General features: G+C 36.3%; 2 protein-coding genes across 2 annotated transcripts; one reads left to right on the plus strand and one right to left on the minus strand.

Moving 5' to 3' along the window:
• Window positions 1-849: 849 nt before the first annotated feature.
• On the plus strand, window positions 850-9720 carry LOC133313862 (serine/threonine-protein kinase VPS15). Its single transcript, XM_061515275.1, has 11 exons — window positions 850-1291; window positions 2142-2264; window positions 2377-2422; window positions 2565-2725; window positions 3428-3507; window positions 4270-4375; window positions 4498-4674; window positions 4773-7895; window positions 8415-8662; window positions 8746-8845; window positions 9413-9720. The coding sequence occupies exons 1-11, from the start codon at window positions 1019-1021 to the stop codon at window positions 9587-9589; spliced, it is 4614 nt and encodes a 1537-aa protein (XP_061371259.1). The 5' UTR covers window positions 850-1018; the 3' UTR covers window positions 9590-9720.
• A 1553-nt stretch (window positions 9721-11273) lies between these two features.
• LOC133313860 (probable glutamate carboxypeptidase LAMP1) lies at window positions 11274-17710 on the minus strand. The gene is made up of 12 exons (XM_061515273.1): window positions 16581-17710; window positions 15910-15977; window positions 15676-15757; window positions 15480-15572; window positions 15242-15394; window positions 15058-15126; window positions 14752-14839; window positions 14005-14097; window positions 12740-12828; window positions 12510-12626; window positions 12243-12383; window positions 11274-11719 (listed from the first exon to the last, which is right to left on the minus strand). Exons 1-12 carry the CDS (start codon window positions 17523-17525, stop codon window positions 11537-11539), a joined length of 2121 nt encoding a protein of 706 aa, XP_061371257.1. The 5' UTR covers window positions 17526-17710; the 3' UTR covers window positions 11274-11536.
• Window positions 17711-18007: the final 297 nt, after the last annotated feature.

The following is an 18007-nucleotide window of genomic DNA, read 5'->3' on the forward strand; positions in this document are numbered from 1 at the left end:
CTCTTTGGATAATAGTACTTCGGTATTTAATTTTTAATAATATGGAAACGTGCTCCCTTTGTTAATAAAAATTAAGGAAAAAATATTTATTATTTTAAAGGCTGTGTCTTGATACATGTTTAATGACTTTTTATATTCTCTTTTTTCCAAAGAAAGAGTGAAAATTTTTTGGAGGAGAAGATTATAGTTATAATCTATTTTTGTTTACAACCTCTTACAATCATATCTTAACCGTTGATTTCTATCAATTAACGGTTAAGATTTTCGCAAATCAAATTTATTAATTAATTATTAATTCACAATAAATAATAACCGTTGATTGACGGAAATCAACGGTTAAGATATGATTTTAAGAGGTTGTAAATGAAACTAGGTTGTAAATATAACTTTCTTCTAAAAAACAACCCAAAAATAACAAACATTTTTTTCAAAAAATATTACACTGAAATCATAAGATTAAAAATAACGGCCACAAAAAAATCTTAAAAACAATAATACATTCAAAAGAATGAGGAGAGATATTCTCACTAACAAATTTTTTTACTACCAACTTACTACCTATTTAATCACCGTTAAATTAACATTTTCTCTCTCTTCAAAACCTTTTTAACATTTTTTCTCTTTGATCCAACAGTGATGTGATGGATAATAAGTTATTAGTGATAATTTTTGATAGTTAAAATATGCTAAGTTAAAAAGAATTAGTTAGTTATCAATAGTAGCATTGGATATTATTACTCATTTCATTTTTTATTTTAGTTTTTCCTGACGTTGTAAAAGACCTTGTGTTGCACTCATGTACAAAAAGTCCAATGAACGAACCTGTTAGCTAGAACTGTACGCAAAATCAGATGAGCCTGAGAGTACCGGAGAGGGTTCAATCCAGCTTCAAGGTTTCGAGTGTACCAACAAACTCCGAATCCGAAACGTTTTTATTCAATAATCACAAAGCGCGAAACGCAAAACGCGATGGGAAGTTAGGAGTAAGAAAAAGTGCTTCTGCGACGGTGATTCATCGATGGGGAACAAAATCGCGCGAACGACGCAAGTTTCGGCGTCGGAGTACTACCTACACGACTTGCCGTCGACGTACAATCTGGTGCTGAAGGAGGTGCTTGGACGCGGTCGTTTCTTCAAGTCGATTCAGTGCAAGCACGACGAGGGTTTGGTCCTCGTCAAGGTCTATTTCAAGCGTGGTGATTTTCTCGATCTCTCTGATTACGAGCGCCGTCTCTCTCAGATCAAGGACATTTTCAGCGCCATTGAACACCCTCACGTTTGGCCCTTTCAGGTCCGAATTTCCATTACTTTACCTTTTTTTTTGGATTTTGAATTAAGTGCTTGCGTCGTGTTTCTGTTGCTGAATGCTGAGTCTATTTGAATTTGAAGAGCTTAATGTTCTCAACTTTGACGTAACAAAATGAAAATAGTTCAATTTGAAAGAGACATTGTTTTGGTTTATGTAAGTGTGTAGTTTGAGGGAATTTTCATGCTCTGTTTGGATGCTGAAAATACTTGTGCTAATTTGCGCTTTTTTTAGGAAAGAACAGTAAAGAAAAATGAGATGAATGTTCAGATTTATTGGAACCGAAATTTAACCGGCGCGCAAACTACTAAAATTATTGAAGTGAAAAAATATATAGGCATATTTCTTAGGATGAAAAGAATGCTTTTAGCATAGTCAGTGTAAATCTTGTCTATGTTTTTATTTATGTATTATGCATATATACATATAGGGGAGGGATCATTTGACTGTAGAGTAAGATTTAAAAATGTTACTCCTCATCCCAGCCGTTGATTTCTGTTCATCTAACGGTTATCATTTATTTGAAATTAATAATTAATTAATTGTTATAACTTATTAAATTATAACCGTTAGATGGACAGGAATCAACGGCTGGGATGAAAAGTAAGACTTTTAAGTCTTACTCTGGAGTTAAAAGATCCTTCCCTATATATAAATATTTTGTTTTTTCTGCTCAATCTGTTTGGGTTCATCATCCCAACCCAAATAAATTAGGTAATGTTGATGTGTTCGATTAATTGTGTGGAACTTTGTCTACTTTTCCTACTATTTTTTTTTATCTCTCTCAGTAGATCCCTCTAGTTTAGATTCCTCATGTGGCTGTGTCTGCTTGCAGTTTTGGCAAGAAACAGATAAAGCAGCATACCTTTTGAGGCAATATTTCTTTCATAATCTGCATGATCGATTAAGCACTCGGCCTTTTCTTAGTCCCGTTGAGAAGAAATGGTTGGCTTTTCAGGTCTTCTTCACTCATCCACTTTGCTAAAATTTTAGTATCCGATGGCTTTATATTTTAATTAACTGTTTCTTCTGTTTTTTTTTTTTTTTTGGTGTGTGGGGGTTATATGCAGTTGCTTTTAGCTGTAAAACAGTGCCACGAGAAAGGAGTATGTCATGGTAAGTCTTGATTTAATTTAAGCCTAGCCTTCAAAGACATAGAAAATTAGAGAAGAGAGAGTGGAGCTGAGAAGGATCTATTAACTGGCGGTATCTTGTCTTAATGATTTGATGTTATTTGTATAAATTTGCATTTTTGTAGGTGATATCAAGTGTGAGAATGTGCTGATTACGTCCTCGAATTGGCTTTACCTTGCTGACTTTGCATCTTTCAAACCCACTTACATTCCATATGATGACCCATCAGATTTCTCTTTTTTCTTTGATACTGGTGGAAGAAGACTCTGTTATCTAGCTCCTGAGGTTGGTTTCTTTTCCTTCTATTGCTATTTGATTTATTTTTGTTGTATAATATCTTATTTCATTTTGTTAATTCAACCATGATCATGATGCTCTTGTTCTATTATCGAGTTAGAAGTTAGATCTTACATGTTGTCTTGTGAAACTATTGCATATGATATTGCTATGTTTTCTCTCCTTTTTTCAATTAATGTAAATTTTAGTATAAAGATGCATGTAATGCTTACCAGGTAACCTTCTGTTTAGAGGCTTAATTAAATGGTGAAGTAAGCGAGTGACCTTGATGACTCAATTAGACCAAAGACACTTATGTTTATAATTTTTGTCTATCAATATGCTTTAGAATTGAAACTGAGGTGAACCTAAAATCTTTCATGATCTTAGAGAGCCAATATCTAGGCTTTGTTTTTTGTATGTTAACAATTTTGACCTGTACTGTAAAATTATTGTACAGGGATTGTTCATTGTTGTTTATTTAAAACAAAAAAGAAAAAGAAAATGCAATTAGTGTGGCAAAATGTTAACCTTCTGGTGTGCCACTACTTGTGTTATCTTGTTGGTCACTAGTTGTTCTTACTTAACATGGTTATGTTACTAATTCACTCTCATTCTCTCTATTTCTTTCTTTCGTTTATGTTACTAATTCACTCTCGTTCTCTCTATTTCTTTCTTTCGTTCATTTTTTTTGGGGCTATGGCTTTTCAGAGGTTTTACGAACATGGAGGGGAGATGCAGGTGCCACAAGATACCTCATTAAAGCCATCTATGGATATATTTGCTGTTGGGTGAGCATTCTTTGCTGCAAGAATCTTAATCTTGGAGAAAATGTTGTAGTTTTTCAACTATCAACATTTTACATTTCAGGCTGCAAATAGGAATATTTTTGTGCATGAATTTTGATTAACTGACTTTAACAATGGAGAAAAGTATTGTGTATATTTGTTATTTACAATAATATGATCAGCCAGACATTATGCTGCTGTAATTCTGGTGAGGTAGTGTTGATGTTTATTTTGCTATTGAGTTGATTTTTATATAAATTTATGTTCAACCTGAACTCTCTAGGGGGGCGTTTGGTAGAGGAGAAATTTTTTTTTACCAGGGATATACAATTACCGGGGAAATGGTGGGGAAATGATTTTTTTGGGAAAGTTAAAAAAAGTTGTTTGGTAGGCCGAAATATTACAAGGAAAATTTTGGTATAAAATTGCTACTAGTTTGAGTTTGCTGGGGAAATCAAAATACCACCATCAAGGTGGTATTCCCAAGTGGGCATTTTCCTTCATTTTTATACTACAAAAATTTCCCCATCAAATTTTTTTTTCCTAGGCAAATTTTCCCTACTCCCAAACATGGTCATTTGTGAATCCCATCTACTACTTTCCTAGCATTCTCAAAAAAATCCACCTACCAAACACCCCCTAGATTTATTTTGGGAAAGCAGTCATTACTGTGGTGTTGTATATATGGCATTTTTAATTACTGTTTTCTTGTTAATTTTTGTCTTCTAACTTTTCTAAGGTGCAAATATCATTTTTCTTCTTCAGGTGTGTGATTGCTGAACTTTTCCTTGAGGGGCAGCCACTATTTGAACTGTCTCAACTTCTTGCTTATCGTAGAGGGCAATATGATCCAAGTCAACATCTTGAAAAAGTACTCTATTGTGTGTTTGTTTTGTTTGGTCCTCCCATAGTCCCATTAGTAGGGATCCTTTCCTGGCCATGCTCATGACTCAGTGTTTTATATTTTAAATATTGTATTCTCTATGGGTGCAGATACCAGATATTGGAATCCGTAAAATGATACTGCACATGATTCAGTTAGAACCAGAGTTTCGATTTTCTGCTGAAAGATATATAAAGGAATATGCTGCGGTTGTATTTCCGATCTATTTTTCACCATTTCTGCATGATTTTTACCGTTGCTGGATTCCTCTCCATTCTGATATGAGGGTATATGGCTTTGCTGAAATATTTTAGTTCATTAATTATTTGATGCTTCATGTAACTCACTTATTTTTACCTTGCTGCTGTGTGAACAATCTATTTAGGTTTTACTATGTCAAAGTGCTTTCCAGGAGATACTTAAACAAATGATGAACAAGAAGTCATCTGATGATACGGGTGTTACTTCTGGAGAACTTTTGGAACAGATGGTTGCTAAAGAAAGTGTGAGTTTCATGAAGGACTCGCTTATGAAGAGAGAGGACATAGGCAAAGGCTTGGTTCATGATCACTATGAACTTCTTGGTGATATTAGTAGCCTACTGAGGGATGCTAAAAAAAATAATTTTCCATCTGGTCCCAGACATGTAACAGGAAATGCACACAATTCTACCTTTCCTGAAAGTCTAAAAAATATGCAGTCTCCTGGTGAGCTGCTTCAAACTATCTCCAATGCATTTCGAGGAAATGACCATCCATTTCTGAAAAATATTACTATGAATGATTTAAATTCATTGATGTCTGAGTATGATAGTCAATCAGATACATTTGGAACACCTTTTCTACCATTACCAAAGGATAGTATGAGATGTGAAGGCATGGTTTTGATAACTTCTTTGCTCTGCTCCTGCATACGCAATGTCAAGTTGCCTCACTTGAGGAGGGCGGCAATACTCTTGTTGAAGGCTTCTGCGCTATATATCGATGATGAAGATCGTTTACAGCGTGTTATCCCATATGTGATTGCAATGCTTTTGGATCCTGCAGCTATTGTACGTTGCGCTGCTTTAGAGACTTTGTGTGACATTCTGCCCTTAGTGCGAGATTTTCCCCCTAGTGATGCAAAGATATTTCCGGAGTATATTCTTCCAATGCTTTCTATGCTTCCTGATGATCCAGAGGAAAGTGTGAGGATATGCTATGCCAGCAATATAGCTAAGTTGTCACTAACTGCGTATGGATTCTTGATGCACTCAATAAGCTTGAGCGAGGCAGGTGTCCTTGATGAATTGAGTTTGCCACAGAAGCCATTGATATCATCCACTCAGACCTCTGGAAGAATGAAGAGGATAAATGGCGATGTCCAACTTCTGCAGCTGAGGAAATCCATTGCAGAGGTTGTCCAAGAGCTTGTTATGGGTCCAAAGCAAACACCAAATATTCGGAGAGCACTTCTTCAGGACATTGGTAAACTGTGCTTCTTCTTTGGTGTGAGACAGAGTAATGACTCTCTCTTACCTATCCTTCCTGCTTTCTTAAATGATCGAGATGAGCAATTAAGGACAGTATTCTATGAAAAGATTGTTTATGTGTGCTTTTTTGTGGGCCAAAGAAGTGTAGAAGAATATCTATTACCTTACATTGAGCAAGCTTTAAGTGACATGACAGAAGCTGTCATGGTTAGAGCATTAGATTGTTTGACTATTCTATGCAAAAGTGGGTTCTTCCGGAAGAGGATATTGCTTCAAATGATTGAGCGTGGCTTTCCTTTATTGTGTTATCCTAGTGAATGGGTACGAAGATCAACTGTCTCTTTCATTGCTGCTAGCAGTGAGAGCTTGGGTGCAGTAGATTCTTATGTTTTCCTTGCTCCTGTTATACGGCCTTTCCTTCGTAGACAACCTGTGTCTCTTGCTTCAGAGAAGGCTCTTTTGTCATGTCTAAAACCCCCTGTCTCAAGACAGGTTTTCTATGAAGTCTTGGAGAACTCCAGGAGTTCGGACATGTTAGAAAGACAGAGAAAGATATGGTATAGTTCATCACAATCTAAAATATGGGAAATGGATTTACTGAAAAAAGGAATTGATGAGTTGGACTCATTAAAGAACTGGACTGACAAGCAACAAGGTCCTGGGGTTCAACAAACTGTTGGCACTGCCTTCCAACAGCCGGAGCGAACTGATTGTGACAAAGCTGAGGCAAAATTAAGAGATATGGGGGCCTTTATGCATAATGATAGCAATATAGTAGGACATCGTGATCCTCAATGCATGGAGAAGTTACAGTTTTCAGGATTTATGTCACCACATTTTAGTGGTGTAAACAGTTTGACATTTGAAAAGCCATCAGAAGGCATACCTTTGTACTCCTTCAGTATGGACAGGCGAGGCATGGGAATCCCTCCTGCAGCATCTGATTCTCCATTACAAATGAATTCCCTGGGTGTTAGTTCATCTGCGATGCCTTGGGTTAATCCACTTAGTAAGTCCTTTGATTTGGCTAGTTCTGTTCCAGCACCAAAGCTTTTTTCCGGTTCTTTTAGCATCAGCAATGGTTCTAAACAGTTCCATCGAGTGGTACATGAACCAGATCCCAGGGAAAATGACACAGCCTATGTAAACAGCACATTTCAAGATGTGGGATTATCTACTAATATTAAAGGTACTTCAATTGCACTGGAAGATGCAACTGCCCAAACTGATCTGTCAGGATTTCAATCTTTTGCTCGAACATCCATTCCTGATTCTGGTTGGAGGCCCCGTGGGGTGTTGGTTGCACACCTCCAGGAGCACCGTTCAGCTGTCAGTGACATAGCAGTTTCTGGTGATCAAAGCTTCTTTGTGAGCGCATCTGATGACTCTACAGTCAAGATTTGGGATTCCAGAAAGCTGGAAAAGGACATTTCATTCAGGTCCAAGCTAACTTATCACCTGGAGGGAAGCCGTGCGTTATGTGCAACGATGCTTCCATATTCTGCACAAGTAATAGTTGGAGCATCTGATGGATTAATTCATATGTTTTCTATTGATCATATCTCTAGAGGTCTAGGAAATGTTGTTGAGAAGTATTCTGGTATTGCTGACATCACTAAGAAGGATATCAAGGAAGGTGCCTTACTCAGCCTTTTGAATTGCCCTGTGGATAATTATTCCATCATGTATAGCACCCAGAACTGTGGCATTCATCTGTGGGATACTAGATCAAATTCCAATACCTGGACCTTAAAAGCTACTCCTGAGGAGGGCTATGCTTCTTCTCTGGCATCTGGGCCTTGTGGTAATTGGTTTGTGTCAGGGTCTTCAAGGGGTGTTATTACACTTTGGGATCTGAGGTTTCTAATACCTGTGAACTCTTGGCAGTATTCTCTTGCATGCCCTATAGAAAAGATGTGTCTCTTTCTTCCTCCTCCAAATGTTTCTCCGTCTTCAACTGCCAGGCCCCTTGTTTATGTGGCAGCTGGTTGCAATGAAGTTTCTCTTTGGAATGCAGAGAATGGTAGCTGCCACCAGGTATGAAGTTACTGTTATGTTAGTAGAAAATAAAAGCAATATGTGCTAGAACAAAACCCTGTACCAACAAATATTCCAGCTAAGTTCAAATTTCTATTTATCAAGCGATGTGGTTTTCTAATGAAGTTTACCACCTTTTGTTTTTATCACTAGTACTTGGAGTGTTGTATAATTTATAATTGGGAAAAGTATTTGTCTTTTTAAATGACACAACATGTATCATTTCACTCTCACAAAGAGGTGAGACCCACATTTTTTTTTTTTTTTTTTTTGTGAACTCTTTCTCTTCTATAATCTATCTCTTTCTCTCACTTAAAATGACATAACTTTACATCCTTTAAAATGATACACACTTTTCCCTTAATAATTTATGATTTACATTGAGCTGGTTCCATAATGCTTATGATATGATCCTGTACCCTGATTGCTTACAACTATGTTGAATCATGAAATATATTCATATTTCATATTTATAATAATCTGATTATTGTCTTGTACTATTAACAAATCTTCTTGCAGGTATTGAGGATGGCCAATTATGACAGTGATGCAGAAATGTCTGATCTGCCTTGGGCCTTGGCCAGACCTTCAAGTAAACCAACTTCTCAATCAGATCCAAGACGAAATGTTAATCGCAAGTACAGAGTTGATGACCTAAATGAACCTCCTCATCGTCTTCCTGGTATTCGTTCATTACTTCCCTTACCAGGGGGTGATTTACTGACTGGGGGCACTGATTTAAAGATACGACGATGGGATCATTACAGGTTTTGTGCTGAACTTCAATCTTGTTTACTTGTTCTTGTGAAAATGGTCTGATTGAATTTATTTATGTATGCTTTTGTTGCAGTCCTGACAGAAGTTACTGTATTTGTGGACCAAACTTAAAAGGAATGGGAAATGATGATTTTTACGAAACAAAATCTAGTTTTGGAGTGCAAGTTGTACAGGTAATATATGTTTCATTAGATTGTCGTATTCAAGCTTTTTATTTCTTGTGTGCATTGATTTTTTGTTTGAGGGGGGAGGTTCTCAATCAGCATAGGGTGCATTAGCTGTATTTATGGTTCGAACATGCTGAATGAATTATAAATTTGGGTACTTCAACTGTCCTTGAGATATGACCTAGTAGTTTGCTTTCGGTTGGTTCAGCTCAACCATGCCTTTCTTCTTTTTTCTTCTCTCAGCTAATGATCGAGAAATTACACACCCAACTATCATGTATTCCTTGGATAAGTTTTTTTATTTTTTATTTTTTTAAACTACGTTGTGAAGGGGAACAAGGGGTAATGGGCTGCAAGAGGGAATCAATGTTTGATAGGATGACAGATAAGCATGGATAGCAGGAATCTTTACTTTCTCTAATGGCCAAATCTCCTGTTATCCCAGTGGATGTTTTATGGTTTAAATTTATCATGCCTTTGAAGTGCTGTTATATATTGCTTGATTCTCCTCAAAATTTCCAACTTTTTTAGAATATAGGCAGCTAAAATTTCGCCTTCTACTGTTATAAACAGGAGACAAAAAGACGTCCTCTTACAACCAAGCTGACAGCGAAGGCAATTCTTGCAGCTGCTGCCACTGATTCTGCCGGTTGCCATCGTGATTCTATTATTTCCTTGGCTTCTGTAAAGTTAAACCAGAGACTCTTACTGTCTAGTGGCAGAGATGGGGCCATAAAGGTTTGGAAGTAAATTACTAAAGTTCATCTTGGCATTGTTGTACATAAGTAGTGTCAGCTCCTAGTAGTTAAAACTGTACATAAAGTAAGTATAGGAACTAACCCATCAAATCGTCATTAAATCCTCCCTTCTTTAGTTTCCAATTTTTCTGAGTACCCTTGATCTGTACAGCAGGTATTATGAATAGGGAATTAGATAAATTTGATAATTAGTTTTATCCACAATACAACCTTAAGAGTGTTAAGGGCACGAGTAGTTTGTAAGATTAACTATTAACTTTTCTCAATACATCCGTGCTTGATGTTTTAACAAGCAGAGATTTCATCTAACAATTGAATACGTTTTTGTTCAGTATGATATTATTAACACAGGTTTTATATAATCTACTCCTATTTTCCGGGAAAAATTATTTTGCATTTTTGATATTTTTAGATAGACAAGGGAAGTTTCTTTGAAGGTGTCTTCTTTCTTGGCTGGCCTTGTGGTCTTCCGAACACATCAATTTGTATGAGGAATTTCTCTTTAAGAAAGATAAGTGCTTGTTCTTTGAAGATGTTCAAGTCTTGCGGCTCCAATTATTTAATAATCAATAATCGTTTCATATGACAATTAATAAGACCAACCCTCTCGCGTATGGATTATATATCCACCAAGATCTGTTTTCAGCTGTAGGCAATTGTATGTCACTGTCTCCTAAGCGAAGCGACAAGCAAAAGTGGCTTAAAATCTTTATTTTGAATGAATATTACAATATATGGAATTTTCTCAAATAATATTATCAGCACACAAGTTTTTCAGAATTTATCATGATATATGTTAAAAGGGAAAAGTGTTTGTCATATGTTAAATGTGAAAAATATTTTTATTTTTGTTGCAGAAAAAGTTTTTGTTACACACATAAAAGTGAGTGAATTTATTTACCAAAAAAAAAAAAAGTGAGTGAATTTTATTAATTATTTTTTTCTCTGTTCTTTTTATAATGAGATCTATTAATTTTTATGTGGATGTGACCAATTTTTTTTCCCCCTAAACTCATATTATATGAGTTTTATAAGAGCTATGTTGTAGAAAAATTGATTGTGTAATGTTATAGAGATTCGTTTTGTGTGCCGTAATATTCTTTTTTTTTTTCTTCAAAAAATGTGGGCCCACAAAATGTTGTGTACGTAGGAAAGTTTGTTGTGTCATGTTAAATGATAAATACAAATTCCATATTATATATACATAAAGGAGGGAAGAGGAACCATCAATCGAGTATTGTCGAACTATTTCAAAACAAACATCAAACCAGGAAAATCAAACAAGATACAGTTCGACCTAGATATATTTAAGACAGTTACACAACCTCTACCCCTTCAAAATACTGAACGTCCAATGTCTTTATCTTGTCCCTTCAGTCTTTTTTCTCATAGTTCCCTCTCTTTTGTCTCATCGTTCAACTGCCCCACTTTGTTTTGTGTGTCGTTTGTGTCACCAGATTTCTGTACTTCAATATTTGTTCCTTTAAACTTAGAATGATAGAATCAGATTGGCAGGAACTGGGAATAAAAAATGAACATTCCTTGATAGGTTGTCAGTTATGCAGTCCCTTTTTGTTTGGGTGCTGTGTCAATTTTAGTTTCTATCATAGATGTTTTTGAGATATATGCAAGCATGCAATGCAAAAGTGATGGTAGGGACGTTACGTACGTCTAGGTTGATATTCAGAAACTTAATATTTACAATCACGATGAAAAATATCCTATTCGGATCCAAAACTTACATGTTGGTTTCTCATCACAGAAGAGTGACGGCCTTGTAGCTTGAGAAAATCAACTTGCAAAGTGCATTTGACAGATGCTAGGTGGGGAAAATCCTAATTAGCTTCTGAGGTATGAAAGATTTATGAATCTTCCATCATATACACTTATTTATATATGTACGTTATCATCAATAGAAAATGTAAAAGTACATTGATATTCATGTTAGTTGGCCCAAGAGAACTAACGAGGCATGTATGATGACTCTTGAGATTCTCCAAACTTCGTGTTGCACACAATGCCATGATTCTGCAGTATGAAGTTTTTTTGCCATGTTTAGAGCATCATCAATTCCAGGGAAAGATTGGGAGCCATAGTCATTATGTTTTGATGGTCCATAGATCTGAAAAATGGGGGAAATTGAAATTAAAGGTAAGACTTGATAATTTAATGTTTCAATCACTTCCACGAAAAATTTCTACTAGATAGCTAGAATAAGTTCGATCTTCCCCAGCATCATCTTTGAAAGAGGTTTAAAGCATTAATTTTGAATCCGTCCAGCAAGATTGCTTTTCGTGGAGAATATCTGTGATTTATTCAAAAAAAAAAAAAAAAGATAGCTAGAATAACTCTGGAAACGAGAGAAGCTAAAAGGGAGGAGACATTGCCAAATTTTTTCCACTTTGTCTGTTCCTTCAATTTTATGTCTCTCTCTTTTTGTTCTTGTTGATAAAATCCTTCAATTTCATCTTTACTTAAGCACCCTTGGTTTAGTCATAAACCAGAAGAAGAATGAGGGAAGTGGTCTGAAAATGACTTCCTTCTTGAGTAAATACTTAACAAAATGCTTTGCAACTACCCCCCACAAAGAAAGAAAGAAAGAAAGATTTATCCAAAAAAAGAAAGAAAGAAAGAGAGACAGTTACCAAATGCTTATACCATGACCTTCCAAAGAGGCCATCTCTATCAGTGAATGCACGCTCAGCCATCATCAATCTATCATTTAGCTCTCTCACTTTCAAGTGGTCCTTCTTCCATGTTGTCCAACCTTTACTTGCTTCTATTTCCTGTAGAATCACTTTTCAATGTGTTGCACCTCTCCCACAAAAAAAAAAAAACAAAAAAAGTAGAAAAAAGAAAGAAATATGCTACTGGTTATTTAAGAATTATGGTCTAAATACACTCAACAATACCTTTCTTTGGTTCTTTATCTTGATTGCTGCTTTCTCAAGCTCCTTGATGTACGTGAATAATGGAGACAAATTTATGTCTTTATTTGAAATCTCATCTTCTAGTTTTTCCACGCTAAGCTGTGATTTAAATAGTTGGTGTTCTAAATATCTTTCATGCTCTCAAATTCAGTGAGAATTGTCTGTGTAAAATTATGAAGTTTAATAAAAATCACCATCTAATGTGGGCATACCTTGAGCTCCTTAGCATAAGATAGATAATCAAAAGGTAAGAATTCCTCATCTGCTAGCCAAAGTGCTACTAGACCCCAAACACTTGCCGCTGTTTTCCAAAACATAAAATATAAAAATTATTGGGGTAAGTGAATTAATATCTATGCTAATAATCATGTGGTAAAAAGTGGGATTCAATTAAGGCTTACTTTTATTTAATGAAACATAATGACAAAATTCTTGTTGTGTATGCTTATTGTGGAAAATTTAACATGTAAAGAAAATATATATATATATATATATATATATATATATATATATATATATATGGGACAGAATATTCTTACACCAGTGTAAGAGTTAGAAGTCTTACACTCAATCTTGAGCATTGATCCACTTGTATCCAATGGTTCACATTACTAAAAAATTAGAGCCCTTAGATATAAATGAGATCAATGGTCAAGATTGCGAGTGTAACTTACACTGGTGTAAAATGATCCTGACTCTATATATATATATATATATATATATATATATAGTACGAAAAGAAAATTATATCAAATTTTCAAATAAATTGAAGACATAATGATAAAACTAAGGAGAACTTTGTTAAGAACCTTGAGGTCATCACCCCAAAAGCTAGCTCAAAGGGTGGGAGTGCCCAAGACCTTATAAACTCCACATTAGTTGCACATACAACCAATGTGGGTCTATATATCTCAACACGCCCCCTCACACGAGAGCCCATTGGGCTTGAAGAGTGGACAATGCAACAAGCCTAGTCTACCAGTGCTAAGAAATGCCACAAGAGAAAGTGGGGGGCAGCGAGGCTCTGATATCATGTTAAGAACCTTGAGGTCACCACCTCAAAAGCTAGCTCAAAGGGTGAGAGTGCCCAAGGACTTATAAACCTCACATTAGTTGCCCATACAACTAATGTGGGACTATATTTCTCAACACGCCCCCTCATACGAGAGCCCACTGGGCTTGAAGGGTGGACAACATACAAGCCCACCTACACGTGGAAATTCCACTACAAAGAAAGTGGGAGGCGGTGAGATTTCGAACGCTCTGATACCATCAGTTAAGAACCTTGAGGTCACCACCCCAAAAGCTAGCTCAAAGGGTGAGATTGTCCAAGGCCTTATAAACCTCACATTAGTTGCCTATACAACTAATGTGGGACTATATTTCTCAACAAACCTTAATTCATTTTGATGTCAATAGAGTCTTTTGAGATAGATTTTACAGTGACAGAAACTGTAAGAGAATTTATGTGACCAACCTGCAACATGCCTTTGAAACATAGGATCACCGAATTTTTTCATCCAGATGAAATCATCATACAGTGAGTGGTATACCGGGTATGCCGCAACATCTGTGAAAAAAGTTGTTTTCAATGTTCACTCGTCGATGACAAAATGTTACTTCTATCTAGGCATAGAATCCTGAAGTTGCTTATGTTGCTGTACATATTACCCAGTTATCAATGAGCAAATAACGCCCTTGTAAAGTGAGATTGCATGAAAATGGGCAAATAAGGTGTATTTGTGTTACGCAGCGAGGTCAGAGGAACCCAAAATCCTTTACAAAGGATACTTTGGGTCAAATGACAAATCACAATAAGTGAGCTGACACCACGTCTCAATGTAAAATCTTAAGACCTTGAGTCTATGGTCTTTTTCATTTATATAGTACTCATTTTGTCCATTACTTATCAATAAACACTAATTCAAAAGGGAAGCTTTCTCAAATTCTGTTTTGCCCTAGTTTGAGCTTCTTGTTCAGAGATATTTGGACTTTGAAATTTCACCCAGTCTTAAAAGACTTGGACTGGTGCCAATTGAGCTAAAAGCTTCTTGGCATTTGGATTTTGAATTTTTCTAAAAGTATATTATGACTTCTATCTTTCATTTTGTTTATGAGAAATCATTTATCACAGGCTTCACCAGAACAATGACATGTATAGCACAAATGAGATTATTGATATATTTGCATCTTAATGATTAAAGGAATGAGTTTCGTCCTTTACCTCCTCCAAAGGCTATGTCAGCTGCCGGAATTCCGACATGCTGCAAAAAAGCTGCATAATCTGATCCTCCACCTCCTAACCTTCCAAACTTTCAATGCATAGAGAGAAATAGTTTATGAGCATAGATAGATATTCAGATTATACAGCAATTCTAAAGTTTAATCCCCACTTATAACTGGCTAAATTTTTGAAATTAAAAGCAAAGTAAATTGAATGTTTCTAATCTGCAATACTGATTTTGGTCTTCCCTCAGTCTCTTTTAATTAGATTTTTAGCATAAAGATGCAAACAAGTGAATATACTTACCACAGGAGAACTACCAGAACTAGTCCAAGATTCATAAATGCTCTGTGATGAGTTCTCTGGATCTTTGACCTTCAAAAGAATCAATATTAACAAAAGTTGTTGGTGCCACCATCATATATCTTCTTTAACTGATTAAGTACAAAAGAGCTTACTCTAATTATTTTTAGTTCAACTTTTGTGATACCTGCTGAGTTGCTCTTTTGATCAATTCATCAAGTTGTGGAGTAGCACGGGCCTGGAACCCTGGTCCTCCCACTGCACAGTCAGCATTCAAGTATGCAACAGCCTTTGAAGCAAGAATTTCTCTGTTCTCTTCTACCCATTCAGTTGATCCTATCTGGAGGGAATGATCACACAAAATTTTCATCTGGCGTGCAACTTTGTGTAAGAGAAAGTGAGAAAAGAGAGATAAAGAAAATTACAAGGCCATATTCCTCAGCATCCCAATTGCATAAGATAATTGTTCTTCTAGGTTTCCACCCTCTTTTCTGAAGCTTCCCCAGTCTTTGGGCTACCTGAATTTCAGGAGACATGTCAATTGTGCCATTGTGTCCATTTTTATCTCAATGGTTTGGCATGGATAGACAAAACAATGTCCACAAACAAAGCCATTGTTACCTCAAGTAGTGTTGCAGTGCCACTATTGGGATCAACTGCTCCAAATGTCCATGCATCCCTATGGTTACCTAGAATGACAAATCTACAACCAGTTGCAACAGTGACTAGATATAAAAAAAAAAAATTCAAGCAAACAAGGTTGTGAAGTGAATTTTCTAAGTTCTCAATCTTGGCTGCATCATATTTCATTGCTAATTAATGAATGCAAACGATAAATAAGGAATTCTGGCATACCGGTCAGGCTCTTCTGCTCCTTCAATCACACCAATGACATTTTGAATTGTGGCCATAACATCCTGCCCCTGAAAACCAATGTCCAAAAATCCACGTATCAATTCAGTAAGGGGGCGTTTGGTTCAGGAAATTTTTTTGGAATAGTAGGGAAATGAGATAGATAGAGAAATGATTGGAAAGATAGATAAAGTGAGATAGATAGAAAAATGTAAAAAAAAGTTGTTTGGTGGGGAAAAATTTTACTGGGAAAATTAGGTAACTTTATGAAATCAACAGTGCATTAAAAGTCAGATAACCAGTTTTCCGAAAAATCCCACCTTCAAATTGAGTTTCTAAACAGTGCGGATATCTATGTTTCTCATAAATCCAGACAAATTGGATAGATGAATTTTTGGTGAAAAACGTTGAAACAAACATGGTATTTCTAAAAGCCATACTTGAGAAAGATAGATATCCGCTAAAAAGCTCCCAACCAAACACCACCTAAAGGGTTCTTCTTTTATAGCCAATCAGATACCACTGGAGTGGTTTTTGCTTTTGACATTATCACAAGCCCTTTGCTTTTGACATTATCACAAGCCCTTAATTGATAATAAAATGAAAACAGAAAGAAAGGCTTTCAAGTAAGGAATTCATTGAAACTTCCACTAGATAGTAGAGAGATAAGATACCATGTAACTGAGGTTGAGAATTCCTGGTCCTGGTCCAACCCTATAAGTAGGAGCATCTTTGCTTCCTTGCCAATCATCATCTGCAACTTGGCCACCAATTGACATCATTATCTTTTCACCATCTGCTGCTGAAATTGGCAATGACGGTATAAGAGGAACACTTCCTTCCTTCTCCACCTCATCCTTGGAAAGCCTCTCACACTCACCACTACTAGCCCAACCAGGAGTTGTAGGATCCCCTACCCCACCATAAACTGTCCCCACCTGAACCCCACTTGGTGGCAACCACTTGTCATCAGGGAACCACTTTGCCACCCCAGCACCACCATAGTCCTTCCTATCTGAATATATCACCACCCCAACAGCACCTGCATCATATGCATTCTCCACAATATCCCCTCTATAGATTTTCCCATACTTTGCCAATACAACAGTGCCTGAAACATTGACCCCCATATTTTCCAATGTCAAATAGTCCTCAACTCTTCCATAGTTCACGTAAACCACAGGGCCAATGGCAGTGCCTGACTTTGCATAAGCATGGAATGTGGGAACAACCTCTTCTGCAACCTCAGCATAAGGATCACCCTCATAAATTTCTTGGCTGAGACTGAAGCTGGTGGAAGGTTCTGGTGGTGGGTTTGTTAGCACCAAGGAACGAGAAAAAGGGTATGTGAGGGAAACCTTATAGGAAGCCAAGTGTGATGGTATGTTGCAGGAGGTGAAGACTGAGAGAACATAAGCTGCAGCCTCAGCGTTGGCTTCAGAACCTGCTGTGTGGGGTCTGCGGGTGAGAGTTTCAAGGTGGTGGGATATAGAGGCATTGTCTGATAGGGAATTGGATATGAAGAGAGAATGATAGGTAGATTTTGGGGTTGGTGCAATGACAAGTAACAAGTAAGATATAACTATGGCTAATAAGGTGATAGAGCCTGTTTTGATCATGGCATGAGTTCAGAGGAAAGAAACAGATTCTAGTTCTATTACTTGCTATGTGGATAGTTTTTTTTCTTATGCTTATTTGATATTTGAGGGACTTAATCTTGAGCAGGTTTTTTGGCTTCTGTGGTGTTTCTGTTATGGTCTGTTTGAGAGAGAGAGAGAGAGATTGTTATGATGTATTTGCTTTTGTTTAGTTAGCACTAACTGATAACAAAACCAGGTCTAACGTTTATAGTTTGATAAATAAATCTAGGAGATATATCAAATCAAGGAGCATTGGATGCTTTAATCAAAGTCAAAGATAATAGGGATCAAATCAAAGTGTAAGCTATTTTTCATAATTATTATTATTATTAGGGTTAAGTGGATGTCTTTTTAATGGACTTGTGTCCTTTCAGTGTTTAACATTATATTTTACCAATAAGACATAATTATAATATGAAAAGTTGATATTTTTCTCTCTCCATGTCAGCTGAAGTGACTGA

The sequence above is a fragment of the Gastrolobium bilobum genome, unplaced genomic scaffold, assembly GCF_033153095.1.
Source record: "Gastrolobium bilobum isolate Gb01-03AN ecotype WA unplaced genomic scaffold, APGP_CSIRO_Gbil_v1 utg17977, whole genome shotgun sequence".
NCBI lineage: Eukaryota > Viridiplantae > Streptophyta > Magnoliopsida > Fabales > Fabaceae > Gastrolobium > Gastrolobium bilobum.